This window comes from Vanellus vanellus, assembly GCF_965231255.1.
Source record: "Vanellus vanellus genome assembly, chromosome: 2".
In the NCBI taxonomy this organism is placed as follows: domain Eukaryota; kingdom Metazoa; phylum Chordata; class Aves; order Charadriiformes; family Charadriidae; genus Vanellus; species Vanellus vanellus.
In genome coordinates this window covers 148,287,202-148,307,537 of record NC_138906.1, presented here as the reverse complement: position 1 = coordinate 148,307,537, position 20,336 = coordinate 148,287,202, and the positions used below count along the sequence as shown (strand labels likewise).

Genomic DNA, 20,336 nt, shown 5'->3' with positions numbered 1-20,336 from the left:
TCTAATAAAAAGGATGCAGAATTTAGCTCTACATGCCTTGGACCCCAGTATTGCAAATTATTAACATGCATCAACCCTTCGCACTTGCAAAGAGTCCAGTGAAATGAAGAAGGTTTGTTTACTACAGCCAGATATAGGGTATGCATAATGGCATAACTGCACGTTAGTCACTCAACAGATCTTTAAAATACTAGAGTTTAAAAGCATAAGGAGATAGAGTTTGTCACAAGTCTTTACTGCATGTCATGTCAGACCTATATTTTTATACTTTCTTTTTCATACCCATAAATATTAAATGCAAACATTCCCATTGATTATTACTTTCCTTGAAGGAATTGTCTTTTTAGCTGCCTAAAACTGTAAATGGAATAATAATTTAGAAAACAAAAATATTCAAAATGCTTTCAATCAAAACTATCTCCCATTTTTGTGAATGATGATTTTTTTCTGGTACCTTCATTTCACATGCCAATACAGAGACTAAATGTAGGCATGCAATTAAGCACTTAGCCGTGTTGGAAATACAAGTGCTCACCAAGAAAGGCTGACAACTCATTTTATTGCTTTGTTGTTCAGATACCTATATGACATGTAACTTTGTGCTCCTGTGCTCTTACAGACGTTTTAGGGTTCCCCCCAATACTAGAGATACAAACAAACAGGAGAGAATACAACAGAGGCCAACCAAGGCAGTGAGGGCACTAGAGCACACAATATACAAGGAGAAGCTGAGGGAGATAGGTTTGTTTAGCCAAAAGAAGGCTGGGGTGGGGAAGGGCGTGGGAAGAGGGGAACTACTTGCATTCCTCAACTACTTAAAGGTGAGCTACAGGGAAGACAAAGGCAGAATTTTCTTGAAGATGCACAGCTAACGGACAAAATGCAACAATCAAGGGATTGGATTAGAAAAAACCAAAATCACAAGAGTGCTTAAGCACTGAAAGAGGTTGCCCAAAAAGGTTACAGATTCTCCATCCTTGGAGTTTTTTACAACTTGGTTGGACAAGATGCTGAAAATTTGGTTTAACTTTGAAGTTAATCCTGCTTGGAGCAGGAGATTGGTCTAGATAACCTCCATAGGTTCCATCTGACCCAACTAATTCTATGACCCTATGTACAATGGTAAAAGATTAAAGTATTTTCAAAGATGCTACAGGTTTCAGTGGCATTCTCAGTTATACAAATAGGAAATATCATTGAAAGCTATCTAAATCACAGAACTTCTAAGCATTATCACTCTGTGTGCAAAGACATATTTTCCTGCACAGCATCAGGTGCTCTGCTGCCTTCCGAGCAGGGCTTCCTGTCCCACTGCAATAAGAGTGGCAGTAGTTGCTCATAGACAATTTGAATAGTAACATCTAGTGCCTCGATATCTCACCCTCACCTCTGAAAAAATATACTCTACTCTGCAAGAGGAGCATAATCCATAAGCAGGGGGTTTTAGCACAGAGGCTAAAAATTTTTTTAAATTGTAAATGCCCTATTAGGTTACTTTCTCAGCAAATGTCTCACAGCTGCAGGAAGGGGTAAGCAACAGTAAAGAAGAGCAACTAAGTCAGAATAGTCCAACTCCCCACTTTAAGGATGCAGACAGAAATTAAAAATAAAATTCTAAAACGAAAAAGCTTGAGAAAATTAAATAAACTCCAACAAGACACAGTAGGTAAAACAGCACATGACAAAGATAAAGATTTTAAATACATTAAACTGAAGAAAAAAGTAAAGGTAGCAGGTTTCACAAAAAAATGGGAAACAGACACAGTGATATTTCAAACTAGAAAACAGGAACATAGTTAAAACAATCAATAATGAATGAAAAATATAAATATTAAGTAGAATAGGTTAAAACTTATACAATGTTTTAAAGGGGGCAAGATCCTTAAGAAAAAAGATTTTGAGATGAAAAGTATCTTTATTATTTGATTTTTTTATCATATATCTTAGCTTACTATTCTACCTGTCTAGGCTGACTATTCTTTAGAGCAGAATTGACCATTTCTAGCACTGTTCTTAATGTCTTAATAACTTTTAATGTCTTCAGCTTTACCTTCCATTTTTCACATTGTGCACTGCACCACTATCCCTGAAATTTTAAAACAGACTATACGCAAGGCCCATAGTATTTCAAGAAAAAGCTTAGAATTTGTGCTATTTCCTTACAATTTTCACTACACAACACCCATAATTTGGTCATTTGATGACAAGTAGTATTATGTGTAGTATTCTCCTAAAAGATACACATTGAAGCATGGAACAAAAAGCAACAAATACAAGTTGGAACATGGGAAATTCAGACTACATATAAGGAAATTTTTATTCTATTCTTTATTCATGAGAGTGGTCAAGCACTGGAACAGGTTGCTCAGAGTGGTTGCTGGACCTCCATCCTTGAAGATTCAAAACTTAACTGGGCAAGGCCCTCTGAAAACTCATGTAATTCAACATTCTTTGAGTAAGAGGTTGGATGAGATGACCTCCAGAGGTCCCTTCCAACCTAACTATTCTATGAAACTTTTTCCTCACTCACCCTTTTTAAATAACTTTCTCCAACATACACCTACAGGTACGTCAACATTCTGTTTTGTCATTCATATGGATTGTTTTCCAATTTTATCTATATTCTAGAAACAATGACTAATATAATTATCCTTTGTCCTGACGACTTTTATGCTGTTCTAACATAGTATTCCAGTCTAACAAAATCATAAGTGATAATTATATATAGAAAATATTACCTATTAATTATTCTAATAGTCTTCTACAAACACACATATGATCTGTACCTCTTCATATTACTAATTTCCTAATCTGTTTTTTTCACTCAGTGGTTCTCATCTAAAATACAAGGATTTTTTAAACACTTATGAGCAGTAAAACCATACTACACAAGAAGAAATGTAAATTCTTACAAGAAAAGCAAATTCAGATGACAACATAACGAAGTATACATGCAAACCAATAATAGAGATGACTCAGAAATAAAAAATTTAAAACACAGGACAAACTCTTACTACACCACTGATACATATTTTAGAGAGGACAGTTTAAGAGTTTTGAGACAGTTTCTCTTATACCTACTCCTGTGCCACGAGGTTCTAGTGTTAGAAACTATTGGCTCATAAATATTGATCTGGTAATATTCTTCTGTTCCATCGCTGTCTCATTTTGCCAAATCTTAATTTGGGTTCAAATCAAGAGTTTCCAAAAAATAAAGTTAACTTTAATCACAGAAAAGATAAAATACATACTAAATGCATCTTAAGATTGTCAGCAAGAACATACCAACTCACATTTCCTGAATGCTTGGCCTATATTGGAAGAAATCATGGCTAATCAGTAATTCTCATGTCTCAAAGATATTATCTCACTCTCTGTTAGCTCAAATGATATCCCAAAGTACAAGCACCATTTAGACAGCAATTAAAATAATATATATACACACATTTATAAACTATATATTAAAAGAAGATGAAATATTTGTCTCAGAAATTGGTGGCATAATGAAGAGTGTTAAACACTTCACCATATAAGTGTAAGTTTTCTAAAAGCAGTAATTCGAAAAATTGGTGGCTTTGAAAAGGCAGTTAAGGTTCCAAATCCTGTCATTCACACTGTGATCATAACAGTAATGAAGACTTGGTTCACACAATCTACCTATGTTGAATGACCTCCAGGATGAAGAGTCTCTTTTCAGACAGGCTGTGAAATATAAAGCTAAGGGAAGTTCAAGACAAGTCATCATGCTTTACTAGACACCTAAGACTACCTCCAGCTTCTCAACTGCCTCCCCACATTGCAGACAGTATTCAATTCAGCTCTCAAAGAACTAATGTAAAAAAAACAACAAATCAGTCAGACTTTGGTGGTATTTGCTCTGTTCCATGTGAAAATGCAAGTATATTTTAATATCAATTTTATGGGGAAAGGCCTTAACTCCATGAATATTCAGACACACGGAAATGTTAGCAAAATGACTGGAATTCCACCCCATACTCAAAATAAACATAGAATGAGTCAATATCTACACCTCATCCTTTCTAAAAAATATCTGTTAGAAGGCCAATCTGGCATCTGACTGCATGAACCAAAGCCACTCTTCAAGACAGTATTTTTTTTTTTCACCTTAACTACCTAAAATTATCAGTTTGTCTAAAATTATCAGTTCTTCATTGTGTCAGGATCATAATAACCTCTAAGGTTTTTGAAAGCTTTGAAATAGAATGAAGAGTTTAAACATGCCTAGCCTCTGTTGAAATTGAGGCCATCATCTGCTGTTTAATGAGATTCAAAACAGCTACCAAATGAAAACGGTTTCAAATATATAACATTAAAAACAGAAAAAAATTGTGCAGTTGTCATTTGAAGGGAATGATCATATCCACACATTTTGTATCAAAATCACTGGTTTCTTTTGAAGAATCAAGAGAACCTGGGGTTTCAATACAGAAACACAGGTTCTGAATATCATTTCTTCTAGGCATCAGTTTGCAAGAAAAGGTTACAGGCTGGAAAAGAGCAACATCTCCTTGCTCAAAATGATTGTTGTGGCAAGGCTTTTACTCTTAGTATTAAATGCAGCAATTTGCAGAAGTGTTTTGCTGGGACAGTGAACTATTTCTATACTGTCCATGCACAAGCACGACCAGCAGCTTGGCCAGGGCCAGGACCAGGGTACAAAGGGTGACATGAGACAAGCCATGCCCCCACCTACAGGGCTGTGTCCCACAGCATGCATGCAAGGGGAGTAGGGTAGGGCCCAGAACTGTAACGAGGGTCAGCAAAGAATCCAGGTCCCCAACAGGCCCATGGTCATGAGGCACAGCCAAGGCCAGCCAGGAAGTCAAGCTGTCCTGCTTTGAGGTAAAACAGAACCGATTTTGTTGAGTAACTTTGCTTCTCAGCTGGGCCTCTTCTAACTACTGAAATTAACTGCATACTGTGCAGACAGCGTTCACTGTCTCAGAGTGATAAAACCAATTGTTTACAGCTGATGCCCAGGCATGGTGTGCAGAGAGGCTCTTGCTTATACTTATTGTTATAACCCCCAAGGCCAACCAACTTTGTTATTTGCCCCGTTGGAGGGTCAGAAGCAGAAAAGTATAGTGGGGTCCCACCTGCAGGGAGGAGCGGACAGGACAGGTGACCCAAAACTGACCAACAGGGTATTCCATCCCATCTGCCTCATGCTCAGTATAAAAGTTGAGGGATCAAAGGGTCACTCTCTCCTCCTTCAATGGCCGACGTCCGAGGAGGACTCTCTTCGTCTGCCTGTGATCCCGATCCTGAATGCAGATCCGGAATCCAGTTCCCGTCTGTCACTGAGTCCAGCCTGGGATTGCCCCAGTGCCAGCCAGTGTTGTGACTGTCATCTCGGGAGCTTGAAACGGTTTTGTATATATTTTTCATTATTTCTTTTTATTTTACTGTTAATATTTCATGAAAGTAGTTTAGTTCCTTCTAAACTCGTAAGTCTCTTTTCCCTCCTCTGCCTCTCTCTTTGAAGAGGGGTAGAGGGGAGCATCTGTCAGTCCCACCTGGGGTCCCCCAGGTCCCCAGTAGCCGATTTGGCCTAAACCATGACACAAGCCTACACATCCAGGTCAATGAAACACCTGGACAGGCATCAGGAGGACTCAGGCAGGGACCAAGGGTGAGTGCCTGAGGTGAAAAGAAGCTCCCGGGTGAGGGGGTGGAGGCCCCAAGAGGGTTCATTGCAGCCCCTTCTCACACAGCTCTTTCCTCATGGTTGATCCCAGGTTACAGCTGCACCACATCAAAGCTGCCTGTGAGCACAAGCAGTCACACACCATTTGGCGATGGACTGGGGAATGGTACTAAGGACCATGACGTATGCTAGCTGAGCTGTAGTCCTGATAAGTTTGAGTATACCTTTTGAAAGAATAAAAAGGTTGATCACCTCAAACAAAATGGAGCTGATCATTGTTCAGAGAGGTCTTAACAATCATAGATGTTCACTATGGCATCAACATTTTCATATAACCAGATTTCAGATTGGAAGTCTTTAATGTATTTGATAATACAAACTATATTTTATTCATGGAGAGACTGATATTTGAAATTCATCCTAATTAGACGGATAACTTTTACAGCCTCCAGTTGTGAATTTACAACTTCTAAATAAGAGATTGTCTTTGGAATAACTTAGCAGCTGACTCCTTTCTTTCAGAGATACTTGTACTGAGATTCTCCAGAAAGATGAATACAGTTGTAGGTTATCAGATTTTACAGGTGTTACATTGTTACATGGACTAAACTTAAAAGAAAAAAAAAAAAAAAAGAAAAAAAAAACACCGAAAAACCCCATACCTGGTTTAGAGAAATCCTTTCCTCTAGTTTGTAATGTCACATGTCTTTTCTAGAGAAATGCAGAATCAAACCATGTCTCCTAAGGAGCAACTTACTTGTATGCAAAAGAAAATTATTGAATTTATCCCAAATCCTAGTGATTTAGAAATCCTGACTGTGACAGACTAATTCTTTGGTGCTTGCCAATTGTCAACAGAACAAAATGGATTACACATTAGCCCAAGCATGCTAAAATTTTGGTTTGTGACTCCATATGGATGGTCACACTGCAAGTCCTGCAGTTAAAATCATTCAACAAAGAGAACCTGATGGTTTTCTGAAAATCAAACATAGCCCCAGAGAAATAATCAGAATGTAAAGCTTTCACAAAACCAGAGGGAGCTGAGAGAAGTTCTTTTCTTACACCTTATGTGTTTCACACACAATTGCTGGCTCTTATAATAAATCTAAAAATCTCTTACTTTGGATGTTCAAAGACAAAGAGAAGGATGTTTCAGTGGCTACAAGTGATAGCAGGCTACACCACGAAAGAAGGTATTCGGTATGTGTCAAATTAAGTTTTTCAGACAAGTATTGTTTTCTTCCTCTGCAAGTGGAATGCTGGTTTGCTGAACTGGCATTGGAATTTATACTCACTGCATACAAAGTTGTATCTATCTGGAAGCTGTATTTGTCCAATATTTTAGCATGTAGATTTCTCAGCTGCATAAACTTCATTCTGCTATCTACTGCCTCATTCAGTGTGCATTTCCTCATACAAATCGGTATATAATAAAAACAACAGTAGTATAAATAAAAGTATAAAAAATAACAGTAGTATACTTTGCATATCAGTGGTACCTATTACTAAGAACAGTTACTGCTTGCTGTTATGTGATTTATTATTTCAGTTTTAATCAATCTGAAATTGTTCATAAACGTAAAAGATGACAGTTCAAGGTCTCTTACTCCCATTAAATTTAAGTCCCCATCCTGGCTGAATACTCCATTCACTAAGATAATAGGCAGTACAGAAGCAGCAGTACCACCATTATCAGTTTTATTTGTTTGCTCTAGAAGGAACTTCCACATAATTATAACATTTGTACAACCTGAACTGAACTTTAATGCTTATATTTCAGGCAGGGTAACTAAACTGAGAAAGGAATAAATCATCCAGTCATTCTGAGAATTCTAATCTAACGCTCTGACAACAGTTAAACATTTCCATGCTCCAACTCATGACCGTCAACCTTGTAAGCAGTAGTCCTCCTTGTGACCTTTCAAAGAGAGGTGTTCTTTGCAATCCTACATCTTCTGAGATGCATACTACTAGCATTGGTCTGTACTAAACTACTTAGTAGCAGAATTTGGTGTAAATGGCATGATTTTGGCTTGAAACTTGGTATTATGAAAAAGATCACAAACAAATCAAACAGTGACACCAAAGAACATTTTGGACAGTTTAAGAATCATCTTGTATAAGGTCCAAAACAGACATACATAACCTGTCAAAAAATGGCTACAAAGACCAAAGAAACTTATGAGGACTATCAAGATATAACAAAGCTATGTAGGGGAAAAATGAGAAGGGCCAAAGCTCAATCAGAACTCAGCTTGGCCACTGCAGTTAAAGACAATAAGAAGAGATTCTTTCAGTATATCAATAGGAAAAGGAAGACTAGGGAAAATGTAGGCCCACTGGTGAATGAGACAGGTGCCCTAGTGGTGGAAGACGCAGAGAAGGCAGAGTTACTGAATGCCTTCTTTTCTTCGGTCTTCACTGCTAAAGCTGTCCCTCATGAATCCCATACTCTGAAGGCAAAGGGGAAGGTCTGGAGAGAGGAAGATTTTCCCTCAGTTGAGTAGGACCATGTCAGAGACCACTTGGCCAAGCTGGACATTCACAAGTCCATGGGCCCTGATGGCATGCATCCGCGAGTGCTGAGAGAGCTGGCGGATGTTATTGCTAGACCACTCTCCATCGTCTTTGAACGGTCCTGGAGAACAGGAGAGGTGCCTGAGGACTGGAGGAAGGCTGACATCACTCCGATCTTCAAAAAAGGCAAGAAGGAGGACACAGGGAACTACAGACCGGTTAATCTCACCTCTGTCCCTGGGAGGTAATGGAGCGACTCATTCTGGATGTCATCTCCAAACACGTTGAGGAACAGGAAGTTATTGGAAGTGGTCAACGTGGATTTACCAAGGGTAAATCGTGCTTGACCAATCTGATAGCTTTCTATGATGTTATAACTGGTTGGCTGGACGAGGGGAGAGTCGTGGATGTCATCTACCTTGACTTTAGCAAGGCTTTTGACACTGTCTCCCATAACATCCTCATTAGGAAGCTGAGGAAGTATGGGCTAGATGAGGTGACAGTGAGGTGGATTGAGAGCTGGCTGTGTGACAGAACTCAGAGGGTTGTGATCAGCGGCACAGAGTCTAGTTGGAGGCCTGTAACCAGTGGTGTCCCCCAGGGGTCAATACTTGGTCCAATTTTATTTAATATATTCATTAATGACCTGGATGAGGGGACAGAGTGTACCCTCAGCAAGTTCGCTGATGATACCAAACTGGGAGGGGTGGCTGACACTCCAGAGGGCCATGCTGCCATCCAGCGTGACCTGGACAGGCTGGAGAGCTGGGCAGAGAAGAACCTAATGAGGTTCAACAAAAGCAAGTGCAAGGTCCTGCACCTGGGGAGGAAGAATGCTAGGCACCAGTATAGGTTAGGGGCGGACCTGCTGGGAAGTAGCTCTGAGGAGAAGGATCTGGGGGTCGTGGTAGACAGTAAATTATCCATGGCCCAGCAATGTGCCCTTGTCGCCAAAAAGGCTAATGGAATCCTGGGCTGCATAGGGAAGAGTGTGGCCAGTAGGTCGAGGGAGGTCATTCTCCCCCTCTACTCTGCACTGGTGAGACCACAACTGGAATACTGTGTCCAATTTTGGGCTCCCCAGTTCAAGAGGGACAGGGAACTGCTGGAGCGAGTCCAGCAAAGAGCAACTAAGATGATTAAGGGCTTGGAGCATCTCCCTTATGAGGAAAGGCTGAGAGAGCTGGGACTCTCTAGCCTGGAGAAGAGAAGGCTGAGGGGAGACCTTATTAATGCTTACAAGTATCTAAAGGGTGGGTTGAAGGAGGATGGAGCCAGGCTCTTTTCAATGGTTCCCAGTGACAGGACGAGGGGTAATGGGCACAAGTCGGAACACAGGAAGTTCCGTTCAAATACACGGAAAAACTTCTTTATGGTGAGGGTGACAAAGCACTGGCACAGGCTGCCCAGGGAGGTTGTGGAGTCCCCTTCTCTGGAGATTTTCCAGACCCGCCTGGATGCAGTCCTGAGTAATGTGCTCTAGGTAATCCTGCTTTAGCAGGGGAGTTGGACTAGATGATCTCTAGAGGTCCCTTCCAACTCTGAAAATTCCGTGATTCCGTGAAAATCTAGCACAGTTACAACAAGAAGTTACTAGAAGTCATCCTTCAAGAAGCTGAAGTTGTATCCATTAAGGAAAACAGAAAAGAATGAATTCTGGTAAATTCTGGTAGAACAAAAATAATCTTCATGGAATAATGTGTACAGGCTTAAAAGAGATCATAAATAGGAGACTGCCACAATCTGTCTCTGGATTAAGTCTTTTGTATTCACGTTCATGGTTATCAGAAAGATACTTACTCTACAATATTATTTCATGCCAAATGAACCAGAGGATATACTTTGAACTGGTATCTCAGAAAAAGAAGCTATGAAGTGAGTCAATAAAAAAACAGTAACAAATTTTTAAAATCAGATTATATTCAGCATAAAACATCTCATCTAAAATATCTAACTATTAACTGCAATACAGTCTTTCATTGACAAGAAGAATAAAAGGTAGCAAATATGATGCAAATTTATTCATTTTTAAGGAATTTCAGCATTAGATCAACTGAATAACAGACAAGTGAGTCTGACATCCACATTGGACAGATTTGTAGAAACCAAAATAGAGAGTAAAATTAGAAAGCATATGAATAAATTATGATAAAATATGGAAAAGTCAGAATGGCTTTAGTAAGTGAATTTGTGCATGTTACATGTATTAGAATTCCTTCAAGGAGTCACAGAAAGAGTTAATGGGTTTTGTTCATACTGCTGAGTTGGGTTTCCAGGCTTTTAAAGAATCTCAGCTGCCATGGAATAGGAATATTTTCACCCATGAGAAAACTTAATTGATGAAAAGACAAGAAGAAAAGAACAGGAATAAATTGCCAGGGTTTTTTAAGGGACAGGTATCACCCGGGAAACCTCACAGGGGATCTGTCTAGAGATACTCTGTCCACCATATTCATAAATTATCCAAAACAGAAATGAATGAGAGACAGAAAAGGTTATTTATTGCACTAAACTATCAACAGTAGTAAAAAAAAAAAAAAAACAGCTGAGAAGAGTTGCAGAACAGGCTCATGATACTGAATGGAGAAATCGGCTTACAGAAAGACAGATTTAGGTTAGACAGTAAGAAAAGCTTTCTGTGGTGAGGATGCTGAAGCAGTGGAACAAATGATCTAAGAGGGTGTGGAAGAATCTCATTGGAAACCTGTCAAGGGAAGTCAGACAAATGTCTGCCAAGTTCACGTGATCCATCCTGAGGACAGTCTAAATGATGTATCGGAAGGCTTCATTAGGAGATGAAGCCTTCCTCCTAATGCACTTTTTCTATGTTTCTAAGTACGTAGACCTAATGACTCAAATATCTGTCCTGATTGCTTTTTATAATCAGATGATATTAATACAGAAATTATTATATCTTTTATTACTGGCAATATAATTTAGGTGGTTATAAAAAAACCAATAAAAATATGTGAGCCTACTGAAAAAAAAACCTTAACAAAATCTAAGGCAGTTAGAGAAATTTACATATAATGTCAGTTAATTTAATCATCAGGAAATAGCATATTATTTTATACTTTGTCAATCAAAAATTTGAGTCCATTATTTAAGCCTACCTTTCAATCTTGGACAAAGAAATACATAACATTTATATCATTGTCTCCTACCTTCCAAAAGATTAAGATAATATTTGCAGATTGCATGGTGTTCGCAATGAACATATTACAGAAAAAAAGGATTTATGGAAATTATTATATTAATAAATATTCAATTATTATTGTATTGATTTACAGAAGATGTGTTTCCACAAAAGACTAGCATAAGACATCTTCAGTATTGTCATTAATATTCTACAAGCTTCTGTCAGAATCGGAGAAAGACGTGTATCAGATGTGGATGCTTTATCCAAAATGTTGAATAAACTGATCTCAGAACTGTTTTCTCTGATTACCGCAGTTCTGCTAAATTTTTTACTCCGAGATAAAACTTTTTAAAATATCAGACTGCTGTTTTACCTGTTGTTATACAACCTGTTGTTATGCAATAAACACCAATATAGCTCTAACTCTATATTGTTAGTGCATTTAATTTTTTCCTAAAAACATTTTGACGTATCTACACATATTTATATGTACATATACATAATATATGTGTATATATATAATAGATAATAAACATTTTTAAACTCCATAATATATTGTATATACTGTTCTAACACTAATTTTACAATAATCTTGTACAGAAGGTCCTGGGCAAGCAGAAAATAAACAAATCCTTGCTCTAACTTGTAATAATCAGTGTCTCAACATTAGCATCACAAGATACACCTCCCTGTCTCCAATACAAAGATCCAATCTTCCAATCAAAGAATTGTACTTTCATGAGTCTGTTAGTAGAAATGTGGTGTGTATTAACTTAAAAGCTATAGTCACAAATCCATCTGCAAATGGAAATTATCTGAAATGAGTACAGATGTCTTAAAAGCTTCTAAAGTAGGTATCATTACCTCCTTAAAGGAAATCCATTTCAGTAGCTATGTGATTTGGATGCATAAGCAATGAATAAGAAATACAGAGTTTAGGAGAAGCTTGTTACTAAACTTTCATAACTCCATACCTTATTTGACCGTAAAGACACTCTTCCTCCACAGCGCGCACAGAATTTAGTTTGGCAATATGAACAGTTATGGCCACAGCCATCAGCAAATTTTGTTTTGTGGCAGATGCCACAGGTTGGGGCATCACCCTTCTGCTCCTGCTGCTGCTGTGATTCTTCACCCATCTTCTTCACTTGCTCCTTATACATTTCAAACTGCTGATGCAATTTTCTGCAAAGAGAAAAGATCATTAGTAATTGTTTTATTTAAGCCCACAAATACTTTGCAATCATTAAATTGCAACCAATTTCAAAACACAAAGCAGAGAGAAATACTGTAGTAAAGCAAACACATCAAATTTATGATGCTCCAGAAGTGTAACATTCAAGAATTACTTCTTTTTCATTATAACTAAACTCTAGGAGGAGGCCCAACACTGATAACACGCAGCTGTCACAGAGAAGTAACTTTGCTTTAGGATGTGGCCAGCTGTTAGCTGCAAATACAACAGTAGGAAACATGGGCTGGGTGATCCAAGAGCCCACGGCCCTACACAATAATTTTTTCCTGGTATTAACCAGTTTATCTAATTTATTCTTCCAAGTGTACTTTTACCTAATTCCACCAGACAGACGCAAATATCTTTTCTTGTTATAGCTTATCTTCATTTATCCAACAATACTGCACAGAATAATGACTCTAAAACGCTTTTTAATCACTTTTCAAGCACTGCGTGCAAGCCCATAACAACTTGCCTCAGTGTCACAAGTTATTATAAATCATTTAAGCCATTCATATCATTACATAGATACTGCCATCTCATGCCATATAAGATAGAAGACTACCGTAGGTGTAAAATCCAGGGACAGTAGCTTAAGATACACACACGTATTTTACCTTCCATTTCCAGTAGACTAGCAGCACACTCATAGTCAGCTGCCATGTGCATACAGAACTGCAATGATTCCTTGAGGCATGCGACTTCATTCATATTTCTGAGCCCACAATAATCAAATCTCCATATACGATAATTAAAACTGTCTCACTATGACCAAAGTTACAAACTCATTTCATGTTCTATAATGGCAGTTTTTTCTCAAAGCCCTGATTTCTGAAGTTAAATGACGTAATGGCGATTTTAATTTTCATTCTAATGTCCTGTCCTGCTGAAAAGAGCAGGAAAATGCAACATAGCGTATTGTAAAAGATTTAAATACAAAGAGGAGATAAAAAGAACTTCGTCTTCTCTTTTTTTTTTTTTTTTTATTCTTGTGATACAAAGGGGTCTGCACAGTGATCTTTGAATTCTTAGCATGGAACTCAACTCACTTGATTTTGCTAACAGACTATAAATTTTAGCAAACTAAAAATTATGAAACTAGTTTAAGCAGTTTATTCAGCTCCCTGAACAGACACCAGAAAAACCCCAAAAATGAAGCATTTTCTATTAAACATTAAGATGGTATACTAAGCGAAAAAATTAAAAGTGCAGAAGAGATTTATTTTTCATTAGAATTTCCTTCCAGAGATTCTTGAGATGATATTATTTAAAAAGGGACATGAAGCCTAAGATAGAACAAAGAATAACCTCCTGGAAAAAACTAAACCAACTTCCTTAATGCAGAAGTATATCCTTTATATAGTTCAGATATAAATTAATGATACAAAATTATTTTATCTATTTTTTACTGTCAGAGGTTCCTACCAAAACAAATATTACCACACTGAGTCAGATAAAAATTATCTTAAATATTATCTACCCTGGATATCCACACATATGGCAAGAATTGTTGGGCTTTGCTGTCCTTTCAGGAAAACTGCCCTAAGAATACGTTTTACATTATACCATAGAGGAGTTGTAGGAACAAACCCACAGCTCCCCAACTCCATCAGGCAGGCCAGGAGTCTGGAGGCATGCCTCTTCTGCGTACCAAAACGCTGCCTTGTGCTCTCAACTGCCACTGACCCTTTTCCAGAACGGGAAAGCAGGGTTACTTCGTGTTGCTTATGTGTCATTTTTCTAATCTACCTGCTCTTGTCACTTGAGTTCAATTTCGAGTCCACACGCTGCCCTCCGGACGTAGCAGTTGCACATTTTTCTCTTGCTTTCAGCCCTTCTCCCCCACATGCTTACAGAACCTCCAGAGCAGTGAGAGGGGTCATGTCTCTGGCCTCCACGGGAAAGACATGAGGGTCATCATTGCCCTAATAGGAATTTGTGGAATCAGGGGTAAGCAGCTTCCTCTGCCTTCTCGCTGGTTCAAAAAGACTTCACTGTTGACTGTTCTTTGTTGAATGGGGCAGGACACAAAAGAGTTGAATGAAGTTGAGAACAAAATTTGGAAATCTGGAAGCCTGGCACATTTCAACGTTTTACACTGACAATAGTATATAATTGGTAGTTGGTAGTCTGGCCCGTTTCCATCAATAACACGTAATCTCTGAGACCTTGCTTGCCTTTTAATTTTGCCAAACATTGCATTCTTCATTTAAAGTATATTATCTATGCTGAACTTCAAGTTTATTTTTGGTTACATTCAGTTCTGTGGCTTCCTTATAATCTACAGCCTTTGTTTGTATGATTATTTGCTTACCAGTCTCAGTGATGCATAAAAAGCACAAGCCTTTTGCCAATTCTTAAGCCTCATGTACTGAAATAATTTCACTTTTGTTTCCTCTTGGGCACAAGGTCACAACTTTCGCCTCAAAGTATAAACTTGTCAAGGTTATACAGACTAGTTTTCTAAAATCCTTGTTCTAGTAGAAAAATCTTATTGTCTGCCAAAAGAGCCTGTTACTACATCTTTTTCTGTTCCAAGAAAAATATTACATGTATTGATAGCTATCAGAAAAAATTAAACATGGAAGACAAAAATCTATTAAATAATTAGTTACACACAATATGTGTTCTACTTACTGAGCAGAACCACTTGAGATGAATACGCATACTTGAAACAAAATAAGAAGCACTCATTTTAGGAAGTCCATAAAAAAAAACTTTCTGATCTATTTTATAGACTAATAATTATTTTTTATCATCTAGCCTGCAAGAGTTTAAGCCAAAAACTGAACTAATAACTTGCAGCGATAATTATGTGTTTAGAATAGCACAGCATTTGAAGAACACTTAGTAAAAATTCTATAGCATATATTTTTCAGAAAACTCAATGCAAATAAAACTCCATATTGTTCAAGTTGCCTGTACCCACGTCTCTACTCAGATCATTGCTGTCTGAGAGGGCTCAGGAGTTCAGCTACCAGGGAACTGAAAGTAACCAGTATCAAGGCAAATTTCAGAGCCTGGAACTAAACTCGGGTATCGCAAGGCTACCTTTTCCAGTCCCTATGCTCCAGTGAGTTACTCTGTTAATGCAAGTGGCCAAGATTCGTGCTGTGAAACTGAAAAAAGAGGCTCTGCAGATGTGTTGCATATTAGACCAAAATGGTTACCCATAATACACATCTTAATCTTTGCCATGATAGGGTTTTTTTGGTTGTAAACCCAGATAATTACATCAAACCATAAAATAACAGAAAATCTAAGTGGAAAACTCAGCAATGCATATCTATAACTCTTATATATGTGCATTTTGACAATGGCCTCAATAGCACATGCCATCTATCTGTACTGATGAAAAATCTCTCTCCTTTTCCACATTGTTACCAAAATTACAAGTCTCCACTTTAATATCTGCTACAAATTTCAGAGGAAAAGGACAAGTTAGTATGAGTTTATGCAAAGACCTAATGATAATGAAAAGTTAGGCCAGAAAATTGATATTTAAGTTCTGCTCATTTTTGTCTTGCAAGTAAGAGTTCCCTGAAGCACACTCATATCTGCTGGAAGTTACAGTGGTGAAGTTCATGAGGCTTATATGACTAGTCAAGACTTTTTTTGTACTGTAAAGCATCATATCTGAGACAGCTGCATAGAGGACTTTTCAGTGTCAAAAGCAACTGTGTGTAAGAGTTTGGATTTCTCCATCAAGGTCAAGAAATAGTTTCCATTGGTATACTTGCTTTGTTCTGGAATGGAGTTAATTTAATTCTGCTTATTCTTGGTTCCCCACACTTTCTGGAAATGAGAAATTCAATATCAATCAAAAAGTAGCAATCCATGGGCCTCTCATTATCTATGAGCTACTGTAAAAAGCAAGTAAGAAAAGCAAGTTCAGTAATCTGATGTATCTTATTATTGAGCAGAAGTTTTTTGTTTTCTTCTGTCCTCCAGAAATGCCCACAAAACTTTCAGCATTTTACCAAAAAAAAAAACAAAATCCTTAATACTGACAAGAAGTTCCAAAGCCATTCCTGCCCTCCAAAAGTGCACTTAAATGTTTCTGAAATTTTCAAAGTTTTCAGAAACTCAGTAAAAAAGACGAGCAAGGATTCAGAAACTCAGTAAAAAAGACCAGCAAGGATGTAGGGAAAAAAAACCTTGGTTTTAATAACTGAGTAGGATATGACTCTGTGAACAAATCAATGGATTACATGTCAGCTAGACAAAAAGTCTAGCTGGAACTGGCAGGATTACCTTACCTATTTTTTTTCTGCTTATAATGCTCAGTATTGAGTAAAACTGCAGCCTTCGTTTATTAGCTTTGTTTTTTAGTAGCAGTGAGGCTGCTCTTTGCTGGCAAGGTAGTAGTAAAAAATAGCGAAGTACAACAGTCCTGTGCAAGATTACAAGAAACAGTGAACGTGGAGAAGATGAACATATGGTCAATCACAAGCTGACCCAATTAATGTTACCATAGTTCTGTGTGGTTTTAATGATATCAAGATAATGCTAGACAGCATGCATATAAAGGAAAAAAGAAGTAGGTAACTCCTGGTTGTACTTGTTCCTTCCAGGTTTCCTCAGAACAACAGACAGATACTTGCTTCAACCTTTTCTGCAGCAGTTCAAACTAATTGCAAGATTAAACTTAGAAGTGGTATCTTTGTGACTAATTGTTTCTTCTTGTTCGTTAAAATTAACCTTTAACTGTTTATTGTGTTTTTATGATGTGTAGTATACAAAAAGCTATAAAGTCCCAATTAAGGTTTAAACAGGCAGAATACAGTAACACATCCAATTCACCTAGAACTCTTTCAATGTTCCTTTTTATCTGTAATAAATAAGAGAGGAATTTAAAAATAAAGAGAATACCACATTCCTCCAATAGCTTAAAAATGGCCAAATCATTCAGAGCTACCTAATTTCTCCATAACGGACAGTTATAACTCCAGAAGGAAATTGCTTTACACCTTTGAGTATCTTCATAACCCTCTGTGTTTTATTTCAATGTAACTAAGAAGGTTCTAATTATCCTTTTCTGAATCTTATTTAAAATCCTAACTTACAACAGACGTTTCCACAACTTTCATACAAGTATTTTGGTGATTATACCGGCATACCTATTCCTCGTTCTCATTAGCTGCTCCTGTATTAGAAAAAAAAGCCGTAAAAGAGCTTCTTTAAACCATCATGAGCCTATACATTCGCATCATGGTTTTGTCATTTGTTTATAAAATAAACAACCTTAGCTAATTTTTTCATTCTTCTCTATTATTCTTCTAATAAATTTCGCCTCCTACTTCTGTACCTTCTCCACCTATACTGGACATATCAATAGGGGTCCTTCTTTACCATTCAAGCATCAAGCAGGCACTTAAATCTATACTGTCACACACAACAGTGGTAGTTTTCCTTTTGCTCTTTACACTTGTGACAAGGCTGATGCTTCCCAGGTAATTTTAGGTCTCATTCAATGTAAGATTGACCATGCCAGTCATTGAAAAAGGGTATCTTCCAGTGCCTGACTCTCCAAGGAAATTCTCCAAGTTCATTCCACAGCTGCATTCCCTCAATTAAAAATATTTTATCTCCAGTTCCATGGGCCTTGTCCCCGTGTTTGCAAACCACGCTGTCCCGAAGGAGCTGCTTTGGTAAAGTGCTGAAACTGTAAGTACTAATCCTCAGCTGACAATGAAGATCAGCAGCATGCAGTTGAACTTCCAGTAAAAGCAGGCTGCCAGGAAGCGTATGTGGCAGAGGACAAGAATAGGATCTTTTAAGATGGGCATTTGTACTGTCATTTCATTTGTATTTCATCCCAGTTACAGTGAGTAAAAGAAATTGCAACATCACAGATTAAAAATTACAGATAATTATGGTCAACTTTTTTTTTTTACTAACTTGTCATGAAATAAGATGTAAGCAGTCACTCTGTGTGCCATAAATACGCAGATACTTTCAACCTCACTTGAAAAATTTCTGCCAATTCTGTTGGGAAAGAAAAATTGTCTCAAAGACAATTGGGTTTCAAGTTTGGAAAAATAGCCATTGTGACAGAAGAGAACTTTCAGAACTTTCACGTCTAAGCATAAAGATGCATCATGAGCTCAAGCTTTACTGAATATTAGAACGGATACAATCAGAGAGAGATACCTTACGATAGGTGATACTGTTTGAATCTTTGGCTATACTGATACTGTAATATCATCATGAATTGCTGCTGCTAAGCATTTTGGACAAGTGGTAGTGGAGTTTTCAGAAACTATGCACAGGAGCAATGAATCTTTCAGCATTCAGTCTGAAATTGCTGGTGACCAGCCTCTATCCTTAATTTCTATGAGAGAAGGCACAAAGGACAAGAAAAATCTGTGGCATGTACATTGCTATAAAATAGGCACATGAAATGGAGCATCATATACATTTAGAATCATGACACTCTCGACTATCGCCACTTGAGGAAGTCTAGGTATCAGAAAATCCCAATCAGAAACCAAAATTTCTTAGACCTCTAAGCCAATCAGCCACAACAGACCCCTAGGTAAAAAGGTAGAAAGAAGAGTCAGAGCTCCTTGCTAAACAGAAGCAGTAACATCTCATTACTTATTTTGTAATAGAAAACTATTTTGTAAACTAGAACTAGAATTAATTTGCAGTTATCGCAGCACTTTTATTATGTCATGAGCTTTATGCAAAAATTAAGACTCCTATTTGGGTATTTTCCATGCAGTGTTGATGCAGACGTTACACAGACGTTCATCCCCTATGCAAAAATTCTCACCTGAAACCAAAATCACTGAGGAACACACTTGGCTGTGGCTCTCATAAAAGTTTCCTTTTACAATCTATTTGTATCCTATCGTTCTACTTCTTATATTTAAAAAACATGCTGATTTTTATGCCTACTGTTACACGTCTTCCTGATTCACTCAATTTATTGAAATGTTTTGTAACAGAAATTTTATTAGTCTAATAACATTAGAAATCTAGTTGCACTAACACTGTTTGTGTTAGGAATCCAAACGTCAGTTTTAAGAAAGCTGGGCCACACTTACATACTTTTTAATTATTAGACCCTTATTTTTTAAACAGACTCATTATTAAAAAGTATACAAATTACTGTTCTATACAAATTGACTTGTTTTCATAAATCATACTTTTATTTACTTTATACTAATTTTCATTTTAAATGTATGCAGTATTTACCAAATGTACCTTAAAAAGAGGCTAATTCAGTTGTGGCCAATCAAGCACATTGCAACATTATTACATTTATAAAGGGCATCTCCAGCAGAGATAATATTTCTCACAGTCACTCAGGTTACTTTATTTGCATCATCAGTTGACTTACAAAAGGAAGCCATTAACTTCACACCTGTAGTTTTAGAAATGCCCGAAATAACTAAGTTACTGTGTTAAACTTTTTTATCCTTACTATGAAAGGCAAAATTACTTTTTCATTAGACATTACACAGACAGCCGAAATAAATACACGCTAAATAATAGGTCAGATTGTCTTGGCTCCGAAATGTAACACCTCCTGACATTATAGTATCATGATTAGAGCGAGTTCATTCCACATGGTTTACAACATTCATGAGCATTTTCAATTATTAAGTAGCCCCTATCTTTTTACCTCTGTGACAGGATTGTTCCTATCTTGGTGATTTTCCTTTTTCAGCAAAAAGGAAATAAATTTGAGCAACGCTAGGAAAGCCAGTGTAACATAGTCTCAGTTGTGCTCACTATATCGTTGTCTCAACTTCATCTAAGCAAAT

The 20,336-nt window shown here is 37.4% G+C and overlaps 1 protein-coding gene across 18 annotated transcripts in view; it reads right to left on the bottom strand.

Annotated features, from left to right (window-relative positions):
• The window catches only part of RIMS2 (regulating synaptic membrane exocytosis 2), a gene marked incomplete at both ends in the record, with an annotated part of 495,649 nt that overhangs the window by 388,695 nt on the left and 86,618 nt on the right, over positions 1-20,336 (bottom strand). For 9 of the 18 annotated variants that reach the window (XM_082499090.1, XM_082499111.1, XM_082499112.1 and 6 more), the window contains one exon: positions 12,281-12,512. In XM_082499090.1, the coding sequence (XP_082355216.1) occupies positions 12,281-12,512 (232 nt within the window). The remainder of the gene's footprint in view (positions 1-12,280; positions 12,513-20,336) is intronic. The other 9 variants (XM_082499089.1, XM_082499100.1, XM_082499115.1 and 6 more) reach the window with 1 other exon arrangement.